The 27,313-nt window shown below is 42.6% G+C and overlaps 1 protein-coding gene and 1 long non-coding RNA gene across 7 annotated transcripts in view; one reads left to right on the forward strand and one right to left on the reverse strand.

Annotated features, from left to right (window-relative positions):
• Positions 1-771: 771 nt before the first annotated feature.
• Positions 772-27,313, reverse strand: part of Gnb1 (G protein subunit beta 1) — a 58,619-nt gene continuing 32,077 nt past the window's right edge. For 3 of the 6 annotated variants that reach the window (XM_050130145.1, XM_050130142.1, XM_050130144.1), the window contains 10 exons: positions 26,706-26,802; positions 22,449-22,487; positions 20,909-21,015; positions 15,146-15,209; positions 12,439-12,601; positions 7,551-7,617; positions 4,794-4,995; positions 2,564-2,780; positions 1,270-1,385; positions 772-1,076 (listed from right to left, as the gene is read on the reverse strand). In XM_050130145.1, coding sequence (XP_049986102.1) covers positions 1,279-1,385; positions 2,564-2,780; positions 4,794-4,995; positions 7,551-7,617; positions 12,439-12,601; positions 15,146-15,209; positions 20,909-21,015; positions 22,449-22,487; positions 26,706-26,762 — 1,023 coding nt within the window. In that variant the 5' untranslated portion in view covers positions 26,763-26,802 and the 3' untranslated portion in view covers positions 772-1,076; positions 1,270-1,278. Of the gene's footprint in view, positions 1,080-1,269; positions 1,386-2,563; positions 2,781-4,793; positions 4,996-7,550; positions 7,618-12,438; positions 12,602-15,145; positions 15,210-20,908; positions 21,016-22,448; positions 22,488-26,705; positions 26,803-27,313 lie in introns of all 6 variants that reach the window. The other 3 variants (XM_050130146.1, XM_050130147.1, XM_050130143.1) reach the window with 3 other exon arrangements.
• LOC126493218 (uncharacterized) lies at positions 4,896-6,099 on the forward strand. Its single transcript, XR_007589780.1, has 2 exons — positions 4,896-5,018; positions 5,629-6,099. It is a non-coding gene; the product is annotated as an uncharacterized lncRNA (long non-coding RNA).

Consider the following 27,313-nt stretch of genomic DNA (forward strand, 5'->3'; position numbering starts at 1 on the left):
GTTATTTCTTAAAAGAAAAAGAACATCTAAGGACTGAGTCCTATATGCACTTTAGAGCATTTCTACAGCATGCGATTCTAAGAGTAAACCCACCCAATATGGCAAACAATCAAATTGTTTAAAATTTAACTTAGAAAGTCTGAGATCATTATTTTCAAAACATTGATTTGTACATGGTTTCATACACAAATAACCAACTGACTACCCAAGCACAGGACAGGCACCTCTCTGGAGAACAAGTCTCTGACAGCAGGGGCAGGACGGCTAGTGTCACATGACTACAAACTTCCCTCCAACTTCACAGGAAACCCAAGGTAAGAGAAGAAACTAGACAGTGAGGAGGACAAGTCAGGAGGGAAGGGTGCTGGGAGTAAGTTCACTGCTGAGCAAAGGGGAAGGATTCCAATAAAGCATTTGTGGCCATCACATCATGTGCTTGGCTACTTAGCTTCTGAATGTTTTTCTTCCACTATGCCATGTTTGTACGAAACATTCATCTATGACATGAGATTTAAAAAAAAAAAAAAAAAAAAAAACCAGCCAGGGACAAAACTGCATCCCTGACAAATCAGAGGCTACCATGGGCTCTGGTTTTCTTAGTTATTGAACATAAAGGAATATATTTAAGAAAGAAATGTGAATGCTTCCAAAGTCCTGCTACAAATAACTCGTATTTAGAAACAATTACAGAATGCCACAGAACAAGATCACTGATCTAAAATGCAAATGAACTAGTAAAGAGGCGTGTCTGTCTCACAATCACACTCAGGGTTACCTTCTGGTTAACATTTTTATTGTAGTATTTCCTTTTAAAATTTACCCAAGACAAAAGAAGAAAACAAAGACAATGGCCCCGGAAGGAATGCACAATTTGTTTTAGTTTACAGCACAGAGATCCTTCTCTTAATGGGAGTTGTGCTCTTGGTTTCAGCAATAAGTGAAGGAAAAAAGATCTTGCCCTTTTGAAGTTCTGAGGGGAGGTGTGGGTGTCCACGTTAGTATGGTTGGATAGGGTATGCTATCGCTGTAACGCTCCAAGGTTGGAATGGTCTTCCAGTCACCATGGCATCCACCTGCTGCTGTCAACAGAGCTTGGGGTCAGTGCATAAGAAAAACAGATATCTGAGCTCTTCCCACTGCCCTCTCTGAGCCATGGGTCACCACTACAATACCAGATCAACAACACACCTTTGTTAGTCTGCAAGCCATGCATGGAAACTTCATGCCCTGAGAAATATATTTAGCTACACTAACAAGTAACTCCATTACCTACTGGCCTTAGTTCCAGATCTTGAGGAAGCTGTCCCAGGACCCTGTTGCCACAGCCATGCCATCATCAGTCACCCCCAAGCAGCTGACACGGTTGTCATGTCCAGCTAAAACACCTGGAAATATAATCAGAAACATATGATGCTGTGACAAGAATAGGACGGCTCATTTTGACAGACAACACTCAAAGACTCTGCTACGGCCATCACCTAAGAAAGCAAGGGAAGGACACCACGGACGAAAAAAGTTTTGTCCAAGTGGAAATTATCCTTAGGTAAATGGCCAAATCTGTTCCGAGAACAACCAACCATAACACGCTCTTCTATAACAAGAACAAAAGGATACCACGGTGGCATGCACATGTTCACAAATGCAGAGTAAGAAACCCAGACCCTCTTGTACTAACTTGTACACTCACAGAAGCTTAAAATCACAGAAAGCTGGTGGTGGTGGCACTCCTTTAATCTCTGCACTAAAAGGTGGATCTCTGAGCTTGAGGCCAGCCTGTTCTACAGAGCTAGGACCCAGGGCAGCCACGGTGTCTCAAAAAAACAAAACAAAACCACAGAGTACAAACTACAGTTAAGAATCTATCCATGTCTTAGTGGCTAAGAATACTTGCTACTCTTGCCAAGAACCTGAGTTTGGGTTCAAGCACCAACGTGGTGGCTCACAACTATTTGTAACTCCAGTTCCAGGGTTCCATTTCCCTCATCCGCCCCTCAGACAAGGTTTCTTTGTGTAGCTTTTGAGGCCATGATTTGCTCTGTACACTACGCTGGCCTCCAACATCCCATTTTCAACCTCTGCAGGTACTAGGCATGCATGTGGTATATGCTGGCAAAACAGTCATACACATAAAATAAATCTTAAAAAAATCTAAAAACCTAACTTCAAAGCAATTGACCACATGAGTATACAGAACCTAAAGCTGATATTGGAGCTATCACATAGCACACCATTGCCCATACATTCACTTCCACCACAGACGGGTTTGAAGCTTCTGAAGCAACTTTCAATTCCTGCAGTTAATGATGTACCAACTACGTGTAAAGGCTAGAGGGTCTCTGCAGTTCAGGGTCAGCCTCCCTGGTCTATAGCTGAGGCCCTGGCTATCCTGGAATTCAGAGATCCACCTGCCTCTGTCTCAAGTGCTGCGAGAGTGAGTACCACAACAGCCAGGGCTACACAGAGAAACCCTGTCTCAAAAAAACAAACAACAAACCAACAAACATGGGAGTGGGGGGAATCAAATTACTGTCCAAGAACACAGAAAGACCATGTGGCTACTGACCTGCTCTGTCAGCTTTGAGTGCATCCCAGACGTTGCAGTTGAAGTCATCGTACCCAGCCAGGAGGAGGCGGCCACTCTTGGAGAAGGAAACAGATGTGATTCCGCAGATAATGTTGTCATGGGAGTAGGTCATGAGCTCCTGGTCTGCACGGAGGTCAAACAGCCTGCACGTAGCATCGTCTGAGCCAGTGGCAAAGGCATTGCCATTGGGAAAGAACTACGAAGAGAAGGCAAATCAAGACATGTGCAAGCACTGAAGGGGGTGGGGAAAAGTAATCAACCACGGAACGTTGCATAGTCATTAGGGTACCAGGAACACAGTGAATAGACGGTCAACATATGAAGTATTACATATGAAGTTCTAGCCCATATACTGACAAAAAGATAAATAACTCAATAAGAACCGATGTTAATGCAATTAGTGGCATGGCTGCTGCGGAAAGGAAAACAAGTTGAAGCTGCAGCAAGAACAGGAATGCCATCAAAGAGTGAGTGGGGCATGCGCTAGGGGAGTTCTGACACAGTCCTCATGGACTGCCAATGTCACCAGGAAGACTTAAGTACAGAAAAGCCAGGAGAATGAGCCACTGCTATAGGGCTCCTGTTCCATGGCCACTAGTTATCACAAGAGACTTGTGAAGAAACAAAATCCTGATCCAGCCAATCAGACTCATCCCTTAAGGAGATACTACAACAAGAAAGCAGGCTTTAAATTGGCCATACCCCTGGCTAGCAGAGGATACCCTGATGTACTCAGCTCTAAACTACTGGCCAATCTAGGGAAAGGAGCAGAGCTAGCACAGCCTCTTCAAGTTTTGAAACAAATGCAGAGCACAGAATCCAGCTGACCTCTAAAGATCAAGTCAGGGCTTCAATTTGGTCTGTGACTCTGGTTGTATTTGTAAAAAACACGACAAACCAGGTGTGGTAGCAAAGGCCTGTGATCTCAGTGCTGGGGGGGGGGGTTGTTAGAGATGGCTGGACAGACTTTGAGTTCCAGGTCAGCCTGTGCTGTAATTACCAGACTTTGTCTCAAAACAATAAAAAATTAAAAAAATAAACAATTAACCGGGTGACGGTGGTGCACACCTTTAATCCCAGCACTCAGGAGGCAGAGGCAGGTGGATCTCTGTGAGTTTGAGGCAAGCCTGGTCTAGAGAGCAAGTTCCAGGACAGCGGGAGATACACACACAAAAAAAAAAAAATTCTGCCCTGAAAAACCAAAAGAGGAAAAAATAAACAAACTAAATAAAAAAAAAAACCTAAAAAATGTTTTCAAAAAGGAAAAGACTAGAGAGACAGCTCAGCAGTTAAGAGCACTTACTACACCTGCTGAGGACCCAAGTCTTATTGGTTCCTTAGTACCCACAACATGTGGCTCATAATGGCCTAACTCTAGCTCAGGGACATCCAACACCCTACCTTGTGTCTGGACCCTGTGGGTACCTGTAATCATAAATGCACGCAACCACACACAGACATACACATATATTTATTTTTAAATGTATGTATTTTATTTATTTTTATGTGTACAGGTGTTTTGCTTGCATCTTATGGGTACAAATCCCTTGGGTCTTAAGTTAGAGATCCTTGAGTCCCACCCCTGTGGGTGCGGGAACTAAACCAGATCCTCCATAGAGCAGCCGCACTCTGAACTGCTTTAGGCATCTGTGGTGGTCTGAATGAGAATGGTCCCACAAATTCTTGTGTTTGGGTCACTGGTGGAACTGTTTGTGAGGGATTAAAAGGTGTGACCACTGTTGAAGGTTCCAGGTTTCAAAAGCCCAAACCATTCCCAGTTAGCCCTCTCCTTCCCTCTTTACTTCATGGTTGTATCAGGATAAAGCTCTCAGCTACTTCTGCAGCACCGTGCTTGCCTGCATGGGGCCACAGTCCCCACACGATGGCCATGGACTCACCCTCTCCAACAGTTAAATGCTTTTTTTCTGTAAGTTGCCTTGATCAACAGAAAAGTAACTAAGAGGCTATCTTCTCTAGCCCCTAAAAATAAATCCTTTTGTTTTTTTGAGACAGGGCTTCTTTATAGCTTTGGAGCCTGTCCTGGAACCTTGGTAGACCAGGCTGGCCTTGAACTCATGGAGATCTGCCTGTCTCTGCCTCTGAGTGCTGGGATTAAAGGCATGCACCACCACTGTCTAGCTAAAAATTAAATGTTTAATAATAATAACTTTAAAAAATAAGATCTAATGCAGATATAATTTAAACTCACACATATGGCATTGATGTCAGACTCATGTCCTGTAAAGGTCTGCCGGCACATCCCTTCTCGGACATCCCAGAGCTTGGCTGAAGCATCACAAGCACCAGAGACAAACAGTCTGGTGTCAGGAGCGAGAGACAGACTCATGACATCTCCAGTGTGTCCAGTAAATGTCGTCGTCTGCTGGCCAGTCTCAATGTCCCACAGGGCACTGGAGCAGGAGCAAATGACAAGGTATGAGCACACATGACCTCTGTGCCAATGTGAAGACACATTCACGTCTTATTGTATTGAGGAAAGAAACAACTGTATAGATGCACATACAGGCTCGTTTCCAGGTCACCTCACAGCAGCAAAGGGGTGGTTGTCCTTTCATAGCAGGTCATGTGAGGTTTTATCACATATGTACCTTTCATGGGCAGCAGAAAGTGCTAAGGCCTGAAAGGAAAGAGGCTTTTCTCCTCTATCATTCCCTCTGTACCCCCATTTCCCACCTTCCTAGACACTAGGGAGGAATTGTTAGTTAAATCTATGGCTCAGAGCAACTGTGTTGCCTGAATTCCCCTTCGTTAGGGATAATAAAGCAAAGATGGTCCTCATGGATGAACATGGTATTCCAAGGGCCTGCCTGACGGTACTCAAAGGTGAAACATCAACAGGACTACATAAAGCAAGAGTTGGCTCTAAAGTGACAGCCATATGCTACTTCTCACTGCAACCTGCACAGGCAACAGCACGCTGAGCTGCCAGTTCTTGTCGACCTTACCAGAAGGCCTGGCTCAGCCTAGCAACACAAATCCAAGCAGTCAATTTCAATATAAACAATACAGGCTATCTTTTCTAGGCAGGAGGGACACAGGAAGAAAGACGCAGGGAACACAAAAGCCTCATACATTCAAACCAAGAAAATGATCACCATGTGAAATCTGTGATGACTAATATTCATTGTCAACCTGACTACATTTGGAATTAGCTAAGCCCAAGCAGCTAGGCATATTTGTGAAGGATTTTCTTGACTGGATCACTTGAAGTGGGAAGACCCACGCTAAATCTGGGCCACCCCTTCTGGTGGGAGCTCACGTAAAAGGACAGAGAGTCTTCACCCCCACTGGCGAGCTCATCTATCTTGCTGTTGAGGCATTCCTTTATTGATTTTAAGATATATTCCAGCCGGGCAATGGTAGTGCACGCCTTTAATCCCAGCACTTGGGAGGCAGAGGCAGGCGAATCTCTGTGAGTTCAAAACCAGCCTGGTCTACAAGAGCTAGTTCCAGGACAGGCTCCAAAACCACAGAGAAACCCTGTCTCGAAAAACCAAAAAAAAAAAAAAAAAAAAAAAAAAAAAAAAAAAAACAGAATANATGGTAGACAGAAGACCAGCTGAGATATCCAGCTTCACGACTACCAGACTCTTGATCATTTTCATCAAGAGACACAGCTATTGCTGGACCAGCAGGCCTGTAAGCCACTCTAATAAATCACAGCAGTATTTAAATTACTGCTGTTGATATATCCAGGAATGTTTCCAGTGACCAGCAAAACCCACAAGGGTTGCTTAAGACTAAAATTACTCTCTTAAAATAACTATCTGTCAGGAGATGAAAGGAGACAGAGACAGAGACCCATATTGGAGCACCGGACTGAAACCTCAAATATCTGTCAGGAGATGAAAGGAGGCAGAGACAGAGACCCATATTGGAGCACCGGACTGAAACCTCAAGGTCCAAATCAGGAGAAGAAGGAGAGAGAGCACGAGCAAGGAACTCAGGACCGCGAGGGGTGCACCCACACACTGAGACAATGGGGATGTTCTATCGGGAACTCACCAAGGCCAGCTGGCCTGGGTCTGAAAAAGTCTGGGATAAAACTGGTCTCGCTGAACATAGCGGACAATGAGGACTACTGAGAACTCAAGAACAATGGCAATGGGTTTCTGATCCTACTGCACATATTGGCTTTGTGGGAGCCTAGGCAGTTTGAATGCTCACCTTACTAGATAGACCTGGATGGAGGTGGGTGGTCCTTGGACTTCCCACTGGGGAGGGAACCCTGATTGCTCTTTGGGCTGACAGGGAGGGGGACTTGATTGGGGGAGGGAGAGAGAAATGGGAGGCAGCGGTGGGGAAGTGACAGAAATCTTTAATAAATAAATTAATTAATTAAAAAAATAACTATCTGTCGTCTTGTTATTTAACAATGGGAATCACTTGACTTCTACCTACTAGTGAACAAGCGTTCTGAAACTGAGTCCGGCAGAGCTGCTGTTGGAAAGCTGCATTCCTGCTCACAGTGTACTGAGCTGGCTTCACAGTGAAACAGAGGCAAAAGGCCTCTAAAACATCATATGTGTACGTAAAGATAAATGGAGAAAAGGAAAGAAAAGCAGGTACTTCATATATGACTATAGTCTAAATATCCGTATTTTAGTTCTCTGTTCAAAACTAAACTTTGTATACCTAGACAGTATAATGAATAGCAACTTTGTTTTTAAATCACCAGCCATAAACAAATTCAAGATACTCTTTTTTTTTTTTTAAAACAGGGTTTCTCTGTGTAGCCTTAGCTGTCCTGAAACTCGCTCTATAGAGCAAGCTGTCCTTGAACTCACAGAGATCCACCCACCTGTCTCTAAGGCACGCATCACCACTGCCCAGGTCAAGATAGTCTTACCTAGTCGTGAGAACTATCTCCCAAAAGTCTCACCCTAATAGTGTGAACAAGAACAGGGAATCTCAGGCCTCAGTCTCTGCCTTGCCAGGTACTCACCATGTGGTGTCTCCAGAGCTGGTGACTATCTGATTGTCATCCAGGAACCGGCAACAGGACAGGTAACCTGGAAAAGAGCAGACCCAAATGAAGACTAGCAGGCCCCAATCTCATGGTCTTCTCAATGTAAAAACCACGGTAATGGAAATATTCACAACTTTTGTTCTGGTTGTGACAGGAGCACTAACTATTACCGTGTGGGTGAAACTACAGCTACACAGAACCAAAGCCAGGACAATGGGACGATGCTTCAGACAGACCCATTCCCTGCACAGCACAAAGGAGTAAGCCATACATATGAATTCTTGGATCTGCCTTTCTATTTTAAGGTAGGGATTCCCTTTCCTTTTATACTCATTTGTCTGCCAGCTGGGACATGAAGGAGCTCAGAGCCCAGTGGGAAGAAAGACAGTAATGGAATCAGGGAAGAAGGGGTTAACAAATCAACCAAGAGGAACAGGAAGAGAAGGCAGAACAGGCAGCTCCATGGCAAGAACACTGGAAATACCCATGGGAAGGTTACTGGGCTCGCTTTCTCAAAAGCTATGACATGGAGCTTACATGGAAAGCTATGTTTCTGCTTTCTGCTAACACTCACTAGAAAGATTTCTTGGAAGCTGTAGATGGAGTAGGAGACAGTTGAGACCCTGTCTCAAAATATAATAAAAATTTTGAGAGAGATGAAAAAATTAAGTCACTGAAAGTAAGTGGTATATGAAAGTCACTTAGTTCACAAGAGACAAATGGCGAAATCTGCCAAACAAAAGAACAAATTATAAATGGTTACATGAAGTTATACAGTAGGAACCAGGACACTGAGAACTTCCCAAACATGGAGTCTGTGTACAGGTGCCTGTTGGAATGACATGGAGGGAAGCTGAGCAAGCACCCGGGCTTTGCTCCAGTCTGTGATGATGACAAGCAAGTGGGGGAGGGACACCAAAATGATGGAAACAGAAATAAGTCATCAACTTCCCAGCTGTGACTTTCAGAGCACATTTTACAGGGACACAATCTTTTCTTCTATTATCTAAGGTCACTAGTACCCGTCAGGGGAAGGGGATCACTGTGTTTATAAATAATGTAAAATATTAATTTCTCATTAGATGAAAAAATTATATCCAGATAGGGTTTTAGCCACTCACTCTACCAGCTTCCAATACTGAAGGGCAGGCAATGTCATGCTTCATCAGAAGGGCAAATTGCGGTCCTCTTGACCAGAATATTCCAGCCAAGGATACTATACTCAAGTTATCAAAGACGCCGCTTTGAGTCTTGGTTTCCACTCGCTCTCCATGAGTCCCTAGGGATTAGCATGGAGACCAATCTGTGCCTTAGTTCCAGTCTCCTCGAAAATAGTATTCAGGCAATAAATCTTCAAATATATATTGCTATTTATCTGTGTCTGTATACATACATGCACACGCGTTCATAATTGTTCATTCATTTATTTGGTTTTTTGAGACAGTCATGGCTGTCCTAGAACTTACTTTGTAGACCAGGCAGGCCTTGAACTCTCTGAGATCCACCTCTGCTTCCCAGGTGCTGGGAATTATTTATTTTTTTGACACAGGGTTTCCTTTTGTAGCCCTGGCTGTTCTGGAACTCACTCTGTAGACCAGGCTGATCTGCAACTCAAGAGATCTGTCTGCTTCTGCCTCCTGAGTGATGGGAATAAAGGTGTGTGCAACCATGCATGGCTAATTGTTTTCAATAAAATAAATTTAGAATATGTATTCTACCAGTAAATTTAAAAAATAGTAACATAAATAAGGTAGTAATACTGAATGTTCCACTACTACGAACCCAATGGATCCATTTTCCAGGATTGCCTGGGAGCAAGGCACGATTGACTATCACTGAGAAGGGCTACAGCAGCCTCCAGAGTCCTGAGTTACACACCCAGGTGCTCTAATCAGGCAGGGCAGCAGCAAACCCACACAGACAGTAAGTGACAGGAGGACAGACAAGAGTTTTGCTGCTGTGTATGTGCTTCTTGATGAAACCAAAAATTTCAGAGGAACACAATGGAATCCTGAGTTGTTATAACAATTAAAATGCCAAAGCCATAACTCAAACTTACAGTGTTCACTAAGAAGGCAAACTGTCCTCTATATTCAAGAGGCAAAGGGGCCACAAAGACATACTTCAAGATCAGATGCCACAAGTAGACATTTTACAGTTAGCTTTTATAACTATTCAGAAACATGAAAATAATCTTGTTATAAATAACGTGTGTGTGGGGAAGACTCTCAAATTGAGGAGCCCTTTCAACACCACGTTTATCTAGACCATCCTTCCGTGCCTCACCAGCATGGTTTACAGTCTTGCATCTACTCTCAGGTGAGTTCCCTCAGATGCTGGCCATTACTAGGCTGACAGGAAGCACAGCTGTTGTCTATTATTGATGACCAAGCCAACTGAACTTACCTGACTAGAAACAAAACACAGGAGGAAATGGAAACATAAGAAAGTTACGCCTTAAAGCCATAGACACCAGGAAAATAAAGACATGGCTCAAATTCTACCAATTTAGCAAAAAACAAAATTTATGGGTATCAAAAGCCAAAACACAATGAATGCCACATATCCAGGCACATCACAATCAACCTGCTTAAAAACAAAATTATACCTTTAATGCGTTTTTTTTTTTTTGTTTCGGTTTTAATGTTGAAGGCAGAAAAAAGACTCAGTGGTCAAGAGCAATGGCTAATTTTCCAGGGGACTCAAGTTCAAATCCTAGCCCCAACACAACGGCTCATAACTATCTGTAACTCCAGTTCCAGGAGAGATCAAACACCCTCTTTCTGGCTTTGGTGGGCACCAACATTCACGCAGGCAAAACCACCCACAAAAAATGAGTTCAAGGTCACCCCAGAATTCTCTATGTCCAGCAAACATATCCTTCAGGAATAAAAGTCAAGGGCCAGCAAGATGAGTCAGCGAGCGCAGGAGCTCGAGTTGCAGGATCTACATAATGGGAAAGAATCAACTTCCCACTAGTTGTCCTCTTAATTCCACACGTGCATGAACACACACAGGTCACAAGTACATCAGTGGGTAAAGTTTGGTCTTCAGGACTCACGTAGAGATAGGAGAGAACTGACTCCATAGAATTATCCTGGATTTCCATGTGCACGGTGCCCCCCTTGCCCCATGCACATAAACACAATAAAAAACATTTAAATGTAGAACAAAGGGCAAACAGATCTTTTCAAAAAATGAAGACTTCTCACCAAGAGCCTACCCTAACCACTGCAACCTCACCTGGTTTCAGTTAACCAACGGAAACCTAGGCTGAAAATATTGCTCAGAAAATTCCAGAGACAACAACAAATTTAAATTTACTCTCCAGTGTCATTAGACCAAAAAAAAAAAAAAAAATTAAATCTCAAATAGTATTCATTACATTGTATTGCTGTAATTGTGCTATCTTTTTTTTAAGATTTTATTTATTACATATACAATACAGTGACATATACAATACAGTGTTCCGCCTCCATGTCAGAAGAGGACACCATATCTCATTGTAGATGGTTGTGAGCCACCATGTGGTTGCTGGGAATTGAACTCAGGACCTCAGGAAGAACAGTCAGTGTCCTTAACCTCTGAGCCATCTCTCCAGCCCTGTGCTATCTTCTTAAAGTTACTGTTGTTAATCTCTTCTTGGATCTAAATTCACAGTTTAGGCTCCACGAAGGAATATGAAACGAAGGAATATGAAGCATTTTCCCAAGGATATGAGCACAATAAGCCATGCTCAGGGAGGAATGCACAGTAGCAGAGCTGATGCCGTGCTGAGTGAATGTGAGTCGACTATGCAACTCTTTAAACAGAACCCTATACCAGACTGGCAGTGCACACTTGTGATTACAGGACTAAGGGGACAGAAGGAAAAGGATGCAGAGGAATTAAAACCAAGACACGGGCAGTGGCGGCGCATACTTTTAATCCCAGCATTCAGGAGGCAGAGGAAGGTGGATCTCTGTAAGTTCAAGGTTAGCCTGGTCTACAAGAGCTAGTTCCAGGACAGGCTCCAAAAGCAATAGAGAAACCCTGTCTCCAAAGAAACAAAACAAAACAAAACAAACAAACAAACAAAAAAAAAAAAACCAAGCTGTGTAAAAGACAATTTACTAGAAAAATAATCAACAAGAAAAAAAGAAAAACAAAAACAAAGTGGATTCATAGAGTATTATATGAGAGTGGGCACTGATCATAACAAACGTACCAATGATTTAGGAAGATACAACAAATGATCAAATATACATAAAACACTATGTTTAAAAGAAAGACCAAATTAAAAGGAGTAAGTACTCCCATAATTATTTTAACACCTTTCCTCATCAATTCATAGAAAATACAAATGTAGAAGATTGTAACGTCTCGCCAGGTGGTGACTAGGATCCTGGTGGTGCACTGTCTGTAACACACGGAGGAACAGGACTTTTGAGGACAGAAATAGCCACAGAAAAACAAACTATGACGGGGCTTCTTCTTTGCTAATGCAATGTGTTCTGAATGCAATGTGAACTAATTCTGGGCAAACAGTCTGCACCCAACATTTTGATGCCGACCCTCTCCTCTTCTGTCTCCTCTGAAGGAGCACCCGTCGGTTCACGGCAGGGAGGCTGTGCGCATGAGCACAGGAGGACGGAGGGACTGCCCGTGCTGATAGACAAGAATGGTGGTCGCAACTGTTTGAAGAGAACACAGTAGCTGGGAGTTCAGAAACCAGCTTTAGTACCCAATCTACAGGTTTCTTACAGGTTAAGTCTGGTTTGGCTTCACTTTTAGAAAATTTCTGGCCCTTAGCATAACTTTTACTTGAACCATGATCAACAAATCAAAGGAACATGTTACTGGAAAGTTGAGATGAGATGTGTACCTGTGTGTCCCGCCAGCTCACGACTCACACGCACATTCCCTTCACGGGTTTTCAGATTGTAAATGGAGCAGATGTTATCCAGGCCCCCACAAGCCACGTAATTCCCAGAAGGAGCGTATGCACAGGTCATAACCCAGGAAGAGCGCAGAGGGATGGCATGGACCTAAGGAACAAGAACACAGACAGGTAGCACTATTAAGTCCAGGTAATGTAACTTTAAAGACAGCTGGGTGTGGCGTCTTTAATCCCAGCATAAAGAGGTAAAGTAGATGGAGCTCTGAGTTTGAGGTCAGCCTGGTCTACATACTGAGTTCCAGGCCAGCTATAACTACACAGTGAGACTTTCTCAAAAAATAAAATAGAACTAAAAAATTAACTAGTGGATGGGTGTGATGGCCTACACCAGTGAGTCTAGCACGCACACGAAAGGCAAGGGAGGAAGAGCAGGGTCTTATGTTTGTTTCTTTTATTGGTTCTGCGGATTGAAAGCGGCCTTGTCTACTAGTCAAGTGCTCTTCGTCACCAGCCCTGATGACAAGCTTGAGGGTACATACAGTAAGAGACCATCTCAATGAAAAATGGAAATCATATTCCTATTTTTAATGATTTAAGGAAGGAAGGATGTCATTATGGAACATTTTTTTTTTTAAGGAATTACTTAGCCCCCCCTCCCACATACACCCTTTTTTAGTTTCTCGAGACAGGGTTTCTTTGAGTAACTCCTGGCTGTCCTGGAACTCACAAAATCTCCTGCCTCTGGGTCCCAAGTGTTGGGATTAAAGGCATGTGCCACCACTGTCCAGCACTTAGTTCTCCCTTTAATTCTATCAAAATGGCCATGAGTTAAAAAAGAAAACACAGAAAAAAGAAAAAAGCCAATCATAGTGATGTATGTTAATCCCAGCACTTAAAGAGGCTGAGGCAGGAAGATAACCGCAAATAGAAGTGAGCTTAGGACACGACATACTCATCATCCCTGTTCTCTCTCTCACACACACAGAGCGCGTCAAGCTGTACACTGGCATCATAATTAATCTTGCTGTTTAGATAGAGCTGTTGGAATTCCAACAATTTCTTCTGTGTATCTAGTATTTCTTAGGAAAACACAACAGTTTTAGATTATTTACCTTACCAGGACTGAAGATAGCATTCAATTATTTTTGAATAATTTATGTGTGTGAGCATTTGTTTAAACATGTTAACCATGCAAGTGCAGTGCCTGGTAAGGCCAGAAGATGGCATTGCATTCCCCTTTGAACTGGAGTTACAGATGGTTGTGAGGCGCTGAGAATCAAACTCAGGTCTTCTGGAAGAGCACCCAGTGGCCTTAACCACTGAGCCATCTCTCCAGCCCCAGCACATATTTTTAAAAGTGTGTGTATGTGTGTGTGGGCCAGTACAGGTGGATATGGAGGGCTAAGGCTAATGCTGGAACTCTTCCCTACCCACTGTCTACCTATTTTTGAGACAGGGTCTCACAATTGTATCTATAGTGCATCTATATGACTAATACTAACCAGCTTGCTTTGGGGATTCCTTGTTTGTCTTCCAAATGCTGAAATTACAGACTGGCCACTACACCCATTCAGCAATTAAGTGAGTTCTGTTCTTCGGTTTATAATATTTTTGTTTGTTTTGTTTTTTTTTTTTTTTTTTTTTTTGAGACAGGGTTTCTCTGAATTCCCTCTGTAGACCAGGCTGGCATCAAACTCACAGAGATCCTCCTGCCTCTGCCTCATGAGTACTGGAATTAAAGAGGAGTGCAAGTTAAGGCGGAGGTCTCATGTAGTTCAGGCTTGCTTCAACTTTACTATGTAGATAAGGATAATATTTAATATGTGATCTTCCTGTCTTCATTTCTCAAATGCTAAATCACAAGCATACACCACCATACCCAGTATAATTTATTTTAATATCAGAGAAGTAAAGATTTAATCTTAGAGATTTGTACCTATCAGGCAAACATTCTACCTAGTACCTGTGCCTTCTCTTTCTCTCCCCCCCCCCCACCTTTTTGGTGGTATCCTGCTAAATTACCCAGGGTGGGTCTATATTTTGGCCTCCTACCTTGGCCTCCTTAGTAACTAGAATCACACTCTTACCCAGTGTGCCGGGTTACATTTTGTTCTTATTTTTTGTGATTCTGGGAAACAAACCCAGGGAATTATGTTAGACAGGCAAGTACTCTACCACTGAGCAACATTCCCAATCCTCAACTAAAATGTTTTGTTTTTTTAAGGCAGGGTTTCTCTGTGTAACAGCACTGGCTGTCCTGGAACTCACTTTGTCAACCAAGTAGGCCTTGAACTCACCGAGATCCACCTGCCTCTGCCTCCTAAGTGCTGGGATTAAAGACGTGTGCCACCTCCACCTGGCAAATTTTATCTATTTTTATTATTTTATGTACATTGGTGGTAGTACAGCGTTTGAGATTACTTCTTGTTTAACAAACGAAACTAATTAAATGAAATCTACTTTTCAGTATTCTAGAAGTCAGGAAACGTCTGAACCAAAACTGGAATGCAGCTCATCTATACACACAAGGAAGCACCCAGCTCCTATCTCCATGCTAAGACAACCAAGGCACAGCTGTGCATCAAGCATGGGACCACCATGAACTCCTCCACCACCCTCAGGACATCCTCACTAAAAAAACTTCTGAGTTGGCAGGAACAGACTGTTCGTGTTCCAGGGAAGAGTTGTCTACCTTGTTTGTGGTGTAGCTGTCCCAGATGATGAGTTTTCCATCCTGAGAGGCGCTGACAAGGAGCCTGGAGAAAGAGAAAGGAAACAAACAAATCTTGGTGACATCCAACTAGAGCTCTAAACCTGAATTTGCTTAAGACCAAATACACTTACTGAGAAAAGGAGGATATAAATGTTTGACCAATGTGACACCATAATTCTCAGATAACAGTTCAGCCCTAGAAACATCTGGCTGGTCAGACTACCAGTTTTTCCCTTATCACCTGAGAGGTGGTACTGATCTCTACTCTTAATTCTGCAAGGTTTCTTTTTAATTCCAAGCTAAATTAGATACACAGATCGGTCCAGAGCCCTAAATAGTACCAAATATTTAGGATACAGTTTTGTTCCATCTGATACAAAGAAAACCTGAATATTATGGATATTATGGGAAAAGTTTGAAACACTCCCTACTCAGGAACCATTTTAAACATTCTGTCCTGTTTTTATTCTTTTTTCTTTTTGTGGGTTGACACACTCTAGAGTCATCAACTGAAAAAAATGCTTCCACCATATAGGTCTATAGGTAAGCCTAGGGGGCATTTTCCTGTTAATAACTGATGTGGGCGGTGCCATCCTTGGGCAGTGGTTCTGGGGGAGGCGAACTAAGTCCTTTGTGGCCTCTGCTTCAGTTCTTGACTTCAGTTTTCTGCTCTGACTTTCTTTCACACGATGAACTAAAATTACAAAATGAAATAAACTCTTCCCCAAATTGCTTTTGCTTGCTTGTACCACTAGAAAGCAAACTGAGCCAGGGGGTGGTGGCTCACACCTTTAATCCAGCACTTGCGAGGCAGAGGCAGGTGGATCTCTGTGAGTTTGAGGCCAGCCTGGTCTACAGAGTGAGCTCTGAGATAGCCAGGGCTACACAGAGAAAACTTGTCTTGAAAAAAACAAAACAAAAAGCGAACCTGAACACACCCCATGAACTGGAATGGTAGTGTACGTTTAATCCAAGATTGTGGGAAGTGGAGACACCTTGACTGAGAGTTCAAGGCCAAGTTTGACTGTATAACAAGCTTGAGGCCCAGATTCTATACCCAAAAGCCAAGGAAAAAAACAACACCACAGAACTTCCCAGACTGAGATCAAACCAAAATGCTAGTCTCCATAAAACTAAGGAGTCTCCACCTTCATGGTAGTAAAGATGACAAATGACAGAATTGTACATGGTCAGGCAAAAGAGACCACCAACTATCATGAATTATGAATTGCTTGTAACTCAATCCTGCTTCGGGGCAGCTGTGCTAAGCTTGGAATCTGTTGCTTTCTGTATTTGCAGAATTAAGAAAGGATACTGTAAAAAGAAAACAAGACTAGCAGGCAAAGAAATCTAAGTTACTAAAAAGCAATCTGGGTGAGAGGAATTCTGGACACCATGCTACTCAGGCACATGTTCCAGGAGAATCTGCTGTTTTGTTTCAAGGAAAAGCAAGAGGTTCTTCCAGGTCCAGAGATACTTTTCAATATGATAGTGACATATTTAATCAAAACACTTATTTATATTCTAGACATTTCAGCTACAAAGTATATTAGGGTATATTTGGATTTTTGAAGCAGATCAAAAAGACTTGAGGTAAAACTCAGCCAGCCACTTCATTCTGAGTCCTTTTAATCAAACCATGTTTACAGATTTATTTATCTCTCTATAATATAGCTCTAACTGTCCTAGAACTTACTATGTAGACCAGGTTGACCTCGAACTTAAAGAATCCAGTTGTCTGCTCCTAAAGTACTTACATTAAAGCTGTGTATGATCTATCAGACCCCGCCAAGCCATATTTTGATGAATAAACCTCCTTTAAAAAGAACAACACATGTGACAAGGTATAAAACCCTTTCCAATCCTCTGTCACAGAATTTATCACAGAACTAAACTGGGCACAGAACGAAGCCTGTTGTTTTTTAGTTACAACTTTTTCTTTTTAGTTGTAGAAATTTAACACAAGGTGTCCTGCACAGTAAACTGTGCTTCTCCAATGAACTGCACCTTAGCCTCTGGCACAATTTTTTATGAGGTGCTAAGGACTGAACCCTGGAGCCTTGAGCATACAAGGGAAATTCTTGACTACTAAGGTATCTCTTACTCTTCAGATGACTCTTTTACTTTTGTAGAGATAGGATACTGTGTAGCCAAGGCTGAAAGCTGCTCAAGCTCCCCTTTTATGGGCTTTAAGTCCGTCCACCTCCTCTACCCATGTTTGGTCACCATACCTAACTAAGGTGATTTCAACTATCTCTACAGGACAATGTAAGGGCCCTCAGCCACTCTATTTCTGCCTGGTCTTATTGAGGCTCTGAGCAAGGGTATTAAGAGACATCTATAGTAACTCATCCTCCGAGTTAAGGGGTCACCTTCAGAGAGCTCAGTAATTGCTGATTCAGTGAGGAATTAAGACTATACTAAGCTGTCAGCTGATCCTCCAGAAGGTGAAAGAAGACACACATTCTAATCTCAGGTCACGTAACTTAGAGGGACCAACACAATTCACTGTGCTACCTGAAATCTTTCCCATTCTGATCTCCAGCAGAGATAGAAATTGGGAACCAAGGCCGGGCAGTGAGGGCGCAAGCCTTTAATCCCAGCACTCGGGAGGCAGAGGCAGGCGGATCTCTGTGAGTTTGAGGCCAGCCTGGTCTACAAGAGCGAGTTCCAGGACAGGCTCCAAAGATACAGAGAAACCTGCCTCGGGGGGAAAAAAAGAAAAGAAAAGAAATTGGGAACCAGTTAAATTGCTGCCTGGAACAGAAAGTGGCAATCACAGAAGGACCCAACCAAAGAGACTTCACCAGGCTTTGGGACGGAGAGATAAAAACCTCACAGGACTGGGAAAACATTGCGAATATTACAAGTTATACACATACATACATACATACACACACACACACACACACACATACACACAATGTGTATCCCTACTCAGAAGTGAAAGGAAGAGGTTGTTTGTCCTGCTCGTTCATTCTCTGAAAAATTCCTTTCTTTAAAGAAGAATTTCTCACTGAACCTGGAATGTTTTTTTTTCCAGGTAGGGTCAAGCATTCTAACTCCACCCCACTACAGCACTGGGGTTAAGGGTTGGTCTGGCCAGGACCAACTTTTCCATGTATTGCTAGCAATGTAAATTCAGGTCTGCAAGCTTGTTCTCTAAGAATTCTTAGCTACTCAGACAACTTCCCAGTCCACACAGGCACAAAATCAAATTGCCAGTTACCACAATGAACAAGGACAGTCATGAACTGCAGCTTTGAGTTATATATAAAAAAAAATTATAACAACTTTTTCTTTCCGTTTTGATATAGTTCTAATATGTAGTCCTAGATAGTCTGAAACTCCCTATGTAGACCATGTTGCCCTTGAACTCACAGAGATCTACCTGTCTCTACTCCTGAAGTACTCATGCATGAAGAACTCAAAAGCGTTTACCATTACACCCAGCTCAATAACCTTTTACTATGAAGGCAAAAATATAAAGATTATGTAAAGGGGAGGGGAAATACATAACCAGAACATCTCCCTAAAGAGCTACTTTGGATTATAAGATGCAACCACTGACTAGCCAGAAAGAATGGTCACCTGAAAGTTTTATTTGCTTTTTGAGACAGGATTTCATGTAGCCCAAGCTGGCCCAGAACTTGCTATGTAGCTGAGACTGATCTTGAGCTTCTGTGATCCCCCTGCCTGTACCTCCTGAGTTCTGGGGTTATAGGCATGCACACACACACCCCCCCCCCCCCCCCCCCCCCCCCCCCCCCCCCCGGCCCCCTCCCAGCTACCCAATACTAGCAATATCCCAGGGCCTAGTACATGCTAGGCAAGTAACAGCTCTACTTTGTTGACTGGTCTGTTGAGAGTCTTAGGGTTATGTTGTCTAGTTCAAAGAAAAAAAACATGTCATACTCCCTCTATACCACCCAAGAAAGAGAACAGACTAAAAACCACCCATGAGCCTTCCCTGTTCACAAGAATATCATGGCCTTAAATCTGGGGTCCCACTGATACACACACCTTCCTTCTGACCCATGGTTTTCAAGACAAACTCATGCTTAAGATTAGATGGAATGGAATATCAGGCTTCATCTCATGCTAACTGCCCTTTACTGCTCAGGTCACACACTTATCCATAGGTCTCCGAACACACCTGCACGAAGCACACCTTCCCAACACCCCAGTGAGAGTTTAACTGCCGAGATTGCCAGTCTAGGGCCCTGGGCTACTGACCAAAGCAAAGCTATTGCAATGTTCTCGCGTATGGAAGAAAAGCAGAGATTACAATCTGTCTATTACCACTTACCTTTGATAATGCATTCTCAGATGAATTGATCAGTAGGAATATTTTCTTTCATTTTCATACTTAATTTTATAAATCATTAAAAGGTAACTTTGAATTTAGTAATTTTCTAATTTTACTTATTTATTTTGAATGACCTTTATTTTTAATTGACAATTATGGACTATATAAATTGCCTAATGTTTACATTACAGAATGATTGAATGAAGTGAATTAACACAGCTGTTACCTCACCTGTTTAGAACCATTTTGCAGTGTGAACATTGAAGGTCTATACCAGCACTCAGGAGGCAAAGCAGGGGGATCTCTTGAGTTTGTGAGGCTAACCTGGTCTACAGAGCGAGTTCCTGGACAGCCATGGCTGTTTCATGGACAAGACCCGCCTCGAAAAACAAAACAAAACAAAAATCTATTCTTGGCCTGGACATGTATTTTAGTGGTACACCAATTGCCTAGACTCTAGGTTCGATGGATAAATCTACTCTTAATTTTGACAGCACCAACACAATGCATACATGATCTCTGAAGTAGAACCCTCTGAGAAGAGAGCAATACCCCACCCCCTTTTTCTTTTCTGATGAGACTGCTTCCATCATTAAATGGTCACGTAAAGCACTCATTTGCACAGCAATTGTACGGGGACCCTGTGGAGAACTAAAGATAGAATTGTTTGTTCTCCAGCTGTTTACACCCTACAGCAGATCATTTCAGAAACAAAGAAAAAAACAAGCAGAAAAAGAAAAAAGAAAGGGGGGGAAAAAAAAGACCGAAGGGGGTGTGTGCTAAGGTTCTGTTGGGTCTGGAAGGGCTTGCTATAGCCACACAAACCATGTTGTACTATGTTTCATTATCAGTGTAAAAAGATGACAAGAGACACAGAAGTCCAATAAATGGTAGTTATAAACTATAAAAGATAAATAAGTAGAAGGTAGGACCATGTAGGAGGATAAAAACAGCCATTAATTTATATTCCATACAGCTTCCCAGTGAGGATGAAAAGACCATTGAAGCCCACATTTAGCTTTTGGGACCAGTCTGCAGCTGGAAACTTAGTATCTTTTTCTTCATCATCCAATTCTTGCATTACAACTCAGCCAACAGAGTAGCTGGGGAAACTGTGATTCAGAATCTAAAAGATGAGGTGAAAGCTGGTGCTGGCATGAGAAGGACAGTGGTGCAATAAGCCAGTTAAACGGAGATCTGAACAGAGAACCGGTCAACACCAGACCTGGCTGTAGGCAGTGGATGGAACAAGTTTTCTAACTCACCTTCTCTCACTATGCAGCCTTGACTAGCCTACTTTTGCCTCCTGAATATTGGGATTAAAAGTGTGTGCCACTACGCCCACACCAGCTCAACTTTCTAATCACTGTATTTTAGAAATCCTAGCAGTGAGCTAACATTTCAAGCACTGCTTGGGAAGGGCCAGTTCATACCTTGAGTCTGTGCCCCAGTGCATGGCATAAATCTTAGCCAGATGACCCCTCAGCGTTCTTCTGGTTCGCATTTGGATTCTTCCCACCGGATCAATGTTGTTTGTGATCTTAAAAAATAAAATTAGTACAGATTAACTTTAGCAAATAGACTCTCCACTTGTGTTCCAGTATAGAATATCAACTGAGAATCAAAAATATTGAATGGAAAATCCTGTATTTACTTAAAAGAATATTTTATGTGTATGGTGTGTCCCTGAATATTTGTGTGTACCAAGTGCATGCAGGAGCCCTAGGAGGTCAGAATTACTGATAGTCGTGAGCCACTGTGGGGGTGCTAGAAGCAGAATACAGGTCCTCTAGAAGAGTGGCAAATACTTTTAACTGCTGAGCCATCTCTCCAAAAGCCAATTTATACACTTTAGATTGCACCTGCTCTTAAGTAGCACAATTAAACTGTCCATCCTGCAGTACCTGCTGTGTGAAGCCCCTTAAACATACCGCATGTCTATTAGCGATATACTGCAGCAATCAAACACTTACGCGCCACGGTGCCTATGCTACTCACCACTTTACCCAGTGGGCAGGCACTGTGGTATCCCATATCATTTCACTACAAACAGTAAGATATTTTAAGATCATAAGTGTATACCCCATGTGACTACTATAGAAAAGTCATAATTTTAATATTGCTTCATTCAATTATGAGTTATCGCCATCTTTAGCTAATATACAAACCATACTTTCACCGTCATGGATATTCACTTAAAAAAAACAAAACAAAACTGTGTCTATGAGGTCTGAGGGCCAGGCATCAAATCCCCAAGAGAAGGTGGACGTGTGTTTACTGTGCTAGTAACTTTCCATTGTCAACCTGACACAACCTAGAATCACCCAGTTAAAAAATCCCCTGTGGGGTACTGTCTGGACTATCAACGGATGTGCAGGGTCCAGACCATTGTGAGCAATACCACCTCTAAGCAGATGATCCTTGGCTGTTCAGGAAGTGAGGAGTAAACAATGCTCCTCCTATGTTTCCTGCCCTGACTTTACTCAATGGTGAATTATGACCTAGAAGCAGGTCTAAATCAAAATAAATCTTTCATCCGCAGGTTACTTTTAGCCAAAGCGCTTCACCACAGCAACAGAACTATACCACAGCAAGAGCTGACGATCACATGTATTTTCAATAACTTTTAAAATGAATCTTTATTTATTGGGATAGAGGAGCAGCACATGTTTGCAAAGCCCTAGGGACTGAACTCAGTGTTGAATTGGTGGGAGGTACACGTTACCCATGGCGTCATCCATCAGCCCTGTACATGCTTTACAATCAGTTTGATTCTTCCGGACACGAGTCTGGCATTTTCATTTAAAGAACATCCATTGGTCCTCACTTCCTATCTACCATCAGAACCAACTTCCAAATGAAGTCTTGATAGTGGTTTTACATCCTCACCCCACAGGACAGAAGTTCAACATGAAGGTAACAGCCCACACTAGACTGCATTACAAATGAATGACAGCTGGAAGTGTTTCTTACCTGAGAAAGAGTCGCATCAGCACAAGCTTTACGAGCATCCTATGAAATAACAGATAGGAATTAGTTATATTTCACTTTCAACCTCAGGACTGACTTTCCCTACCATGATTTCAGGAGCAAAAGCACAGTATGCATGATGAAGCATTCTTTTTGTTCAGGTCACAGCAGAAATGATTCACAATCTCTGACCCTGCATAAGACATGCAGACTCCACAGAACTCTGGGGTCACTGGAACTACAGGCAGCCCACATACACCTGCTCTGTCTTTCCCACGGCCTCTGTGAGAGCAGGAGGAGTTGCAAGGAAAGAAACAGGCTGAAGACCAGTTAGCTATCCAGGCCAAAAACCTTCTCTTTTGAGAATGCATATCCAAGGACTTTATTTTCAAGCCAAATAATGATTAAATTTAAGTTCTATGAGAAGAATAAGGGATCTAGAACTGTTAGTAAAATTCTAAAGAGACTTGGCAGGACGGTGGTGGTGCACACCTTTAATCCCAGAACTTGGGAGGAAGAGGCAGGCATATCTTTATGAGTTTGAGGCCAGCCTGGTCTACAAAGCCAGTAGACCACACAGAGAAACCCTGTCTTGAGAAAAACAACACACAAAAAAAAAAAATTCTAAGGAGATTGATAACAAAATAGTAGTAGGCAATCTTTGCTATCTATAAAACCTACCAATGCAGCAAAGACCTACAAAAGAAATACCACAGTAGATTTTTCTTTAATTTTTTTACTATGTTTTCACTAATAAATGAAATAAGCCTTGAAATCTCAAAATACCACATACATATAAATACAGAGATATTCATTATGAAGAAAAATGAGACAACCCTACTTTTAAAAGGTCAAAATTTAAATACAGGCAAAAGTCAAAGGAACTGATAACCTTGACTAAGAACCTGATGACTGCGCAGGACTTTAATTTATTAGGATGGCATGGCAAACACACTGAAATGGCCATTACTGTATGGACAGACTTCTAGGTTCCAAGTCCGTCCTAATGATTCTGCTTGCAATCTAAACACAATTATATAACCAAGTATTATTACATAAAAAAAATGGATTAAGTGCACAGAAAGGGCTTAAAATAGCTAGTCACTCTCAAGTGTTTTTCATGCCAATAAGTCTAATACTTTCAAAAACCATGCTTGTTGATATAATGTATAGCCTTGGGTTGAAAGACTAAAAAATAGGGGCTGGAGAGATGGCCCAGATGTTAAGAGCACTGATTGCTCTTCCAGAGGTCCTGAGTTCAATTCCCAGCAACCACATGGTTGCTCCCAGCCATCTGTAATGAGAACTGATGCCCTCTTCTGGCCAGCAAGCATCATGACCACAGCAATTCTTTTTTTTTTTTTTTTTTTTTGGTGGTTTTTCGAGACAGGGTTTCTCTGTAGCTTTGGTGACCATCCCAGAACTAGCTCTTGTAGACCAGGCTGGCCTCGAACTCCCAAAGATCTGCCTGTCTCTGCCTCCCGAGTGCTGGGATTAAAGGCCTGCGCCACCACCGCCCGGCTCACAGCAATTCTTATAAAGGAAAACTTTTAATTGCAGTAGCAGCTTAGTTCCAGGTCAGTTCATTAGCATCTCGGTGGGGACCAGGAACGTGTGCACACAGACATGGTGTTGACTACCTCTACATCTTTATCTGCAGGCAACAGAAAGTGAACTGTGCCATTGGGAGTGGCTTGAGCACAGCAGACCTCAAAGTCCACCTCACAGTGACACTTCCTCCAACAAGGCCACACCTCTTAGTAATGCCACTCTCTTTGGGGGTCATTTTCTTTCAGACCACCACAGAGGGTGTTTCACATGAAAAACAATCTAAGAACAAACAACACTTCCTAGAAAGAGACAGTGAGACTCTGTCTCAAAAACAAACAACAGAAAAGGCACTCCCTTCCCATTTGGAGACTCAATGGTCTTCACCTCTCCTCACCAATTCATCGTAAAAGTAGCCCGGTGTTGAGAGGCAAGGTCCAAATCCAATGTAGCCATTTGTGAGAATGACACTCATTCTGAGGGCTGAAGCAGAGTGTCTTTACTAGGAATGGTCAAAACCGGTGCTGTCCACAATGGAGGTCTTGTGCCAGGAGCTACTCTGTGCACGTTAAACACAGTGAGTGTGAACTAAAGGATGCCCTGAGAGTGAGGCGCTGAACTTTACGAGCAAAACAAAACTCACGTGAAAGCACTGTAAAGTACTGGCCGCAATGATACTTGTGCTTAGCTAGATGGAACTAGATCAAACTTGTTGAAATTGTTTTTACCTGCTTTTTATGTTTTCCTGTGGGACAGGGCCTTGTATTGCCTACTTGGTCTCAAATGTCACGCATAACTGAGAATGGCCTTGAACTCCTGATCCTCCTGCTTCTTTCTACCTCTTGACTGCTGTACACAGGGACACTAACTGTGTAGGTGTAGAAAGGAGGGCACTAAGGACTACACACGTGAGAGGAGTGAAAACACGAGGCGCCACGAGGCACTACGTGGCTATAACTATGCAGCACTGTAAACCGCTCGCTTTTCTCTTTTTCACCTTTGTTCTAAGCATGTTTTCCCCAACACCTGGGCTTTCTTATCCTTTCTCTAAATTTACCCTCTGCCACATAGTTGACTTCCATGCCAGCCTAACATTAAAAAAAAAAATAATAGCTATCTCTACCCTGTTCCCCCCTTAAAAAGTCCAAATACAAGCCCAACACAGTGGCAAATACCTTTAGTTGCCTGCACTTGGGAGGCAGAGGCAGATAAATCTGTGACTTTGAGGCCAGCCTGGTCTACATAGTGATTTTCAGAATAGCCAGAGTTACATAGTAAGAACCTGTCTCAAAAAAGCAAAACTTAAATCATAGTATAGTTTAGGACTATCTTCAAGATAGACTTGAAAAATAATTTCAGCTAGTTACTCAACACAACTCCTTTGTCCCTCAGAATTTTAATATTTATATTCTCAGCTTTCAGAACTTCTGAGACAAAGAAAAGATAAAAAAAAATCTCAAAAGCATATGATCTATGCAAATGCCTCAAACCCATTCTGATCTCCATTAAAGATAGAAACTGGGAACCAAGGCCGGGCAGTGGTGGCGCACGCTTTTAATCCCAGCACTCGGGAGGCAGAGGCAGGTGGATCTCTGTGAGTTTGAGGCCAGCCTTGTCTACAAGAGCTAGTTCCAGGACAAGCTCCAAAGCCACAGAGAAACCCTGTCTCGAAAAATCCAAAAAAAGAAAAAAAAAAAATCGAAGTTGGACAGTGGTGGCACACGCCTTTCATTCTAGCACTTGGGAGGCAAAAGCAAACAGATCTCTACGAGTTGAAGGCCTGACTTGTCTACAAAGGAGTTCCAGGACAGCCAGGGCTGTTAAACAGAGAAACCGAGAAACCCTGTCTCAAACAACAACGATCTCAAACAACAACGATGACCCGGGGGGGGGGGGGGGGGGGGGGGGGGGGGGGGTGTTGGGGGTGTTTAGCTAAAACGGTGCTGAAGATTCTCCATACAGTCCCCCTGGCAGCCTGCACAAACTGACAAAGTAAAAAAGTAAAGGAAATGTGTCTGTTCAACAACAGGCAGACACTGACTGTTGTCAACACTTACTGAGATTCTGAGGATTGCTGTGTCTTTAGATGAGACCATGAAAATCAGACACAGTTATTTCAAATACCCAAAGCCCTAAACAGAATGAAAACTGGGTTTTTCCTAGTAAATCTTAAGTCTTTTTGCCTAGCTCTTTAGACAAAGTCTAAGAAAGAAAACATATACTTTAATTGTTCAGTCGGCCTGATCTACATTTTGAGTTCCAGGAAGTTACATAGTGAAAAGAGAAACCTTGTCTCAAGTAACAAAAAAAATAAAATACAAACCCCTAAACTATTAAACCCACATTCACCTGGTATGCATAAGGGCTCTCAGTTCTACCTCTAGCACCACCTCAAAAGAATCAGATTACAGTGAAATTTATCTTTCCCCTTCATTTTTTTTTCTGAGAGAAGATTTCTCTATGTAGACCAGTCTGACCTCAAATTCACAGACACCTGCCTGCCTCTGCCTCCCAAGTGCCGGAATGAAAGGTGTGCACCACCACCCAGCTGAAATTTATCTTTCATTTAGTTTTGTACGCAGGTAGATAAGTCTGTTGTCTCTGGTGGCCCAAGAGCTGTTGTATACATTTCAACAGTCATTCTGGAGCACTGTATGGAGTCATCCATAACAGGAAACTTCTGATCTGAAACAGACACGCACTGCTACTTACTCTGATCTGGTTCTTCAGTTGCTCGGCCTCCTGCCGCAGCTGGTCAAGTTCACTCATCTTCAGGTCTCAGTGCTCTCCTCACTTCAGAATTCAAGCTCTGCAACAGAAACACGGCACAAAATAAATAAGCTACAGTAACACTGGCTGACTGAAAATTCACAGTTAAGAGCACTAACTGCTCTCCCAGGTCATGAGTTCAATCCCTAGCAACCATATACGTGGCTCATCCATAATGAAAGCTGGTGCCCTCTTCCAGCCTGCAGGCAGACACGCGGGCAGAACAATGTATACACAATAAACAAACACACAAATAAATAAATTTTTTGGGGGGGGAATCACTTTTGAGTAACTTATAAAGCAAGTAAAACACTGGGTATGGTGGTGCACGCTTTTAATCCCAGCACTTGGGAGGCAGAGGCCGTCGGATCTCTGTGAGTTCCAGGCCAAGCTGGTCTACAAAGTCAGTTTCAGAATAGCCAAGGCTACATAGACACCCCAGTCTTGGGGAAAAAAAACTTAAAAAAAAAGAAAGGGGAAAAAAACAACAAAGAAATTGAAAACTTCAGAGCTATGGTCTCATAAAACAGAACTTTCCTGCAGCATTCATC

This window comes from Alexandromys fortis, unplaced genomic scaffold, assembly GCF_014885135.2.
Source record: "Alexandromys fortis isolate MF-2015 unplaced genomic scaffold, M_Fortis_MF-2015_v1.1 scaffold_330, whole genome shotgun sequence".
Lineage (NCBI taxonomy): Eukaryota > Metazoa > Chordata > Mammalia > Rodentia > Cricetidae > Alexandromys > Alexandromys fortis.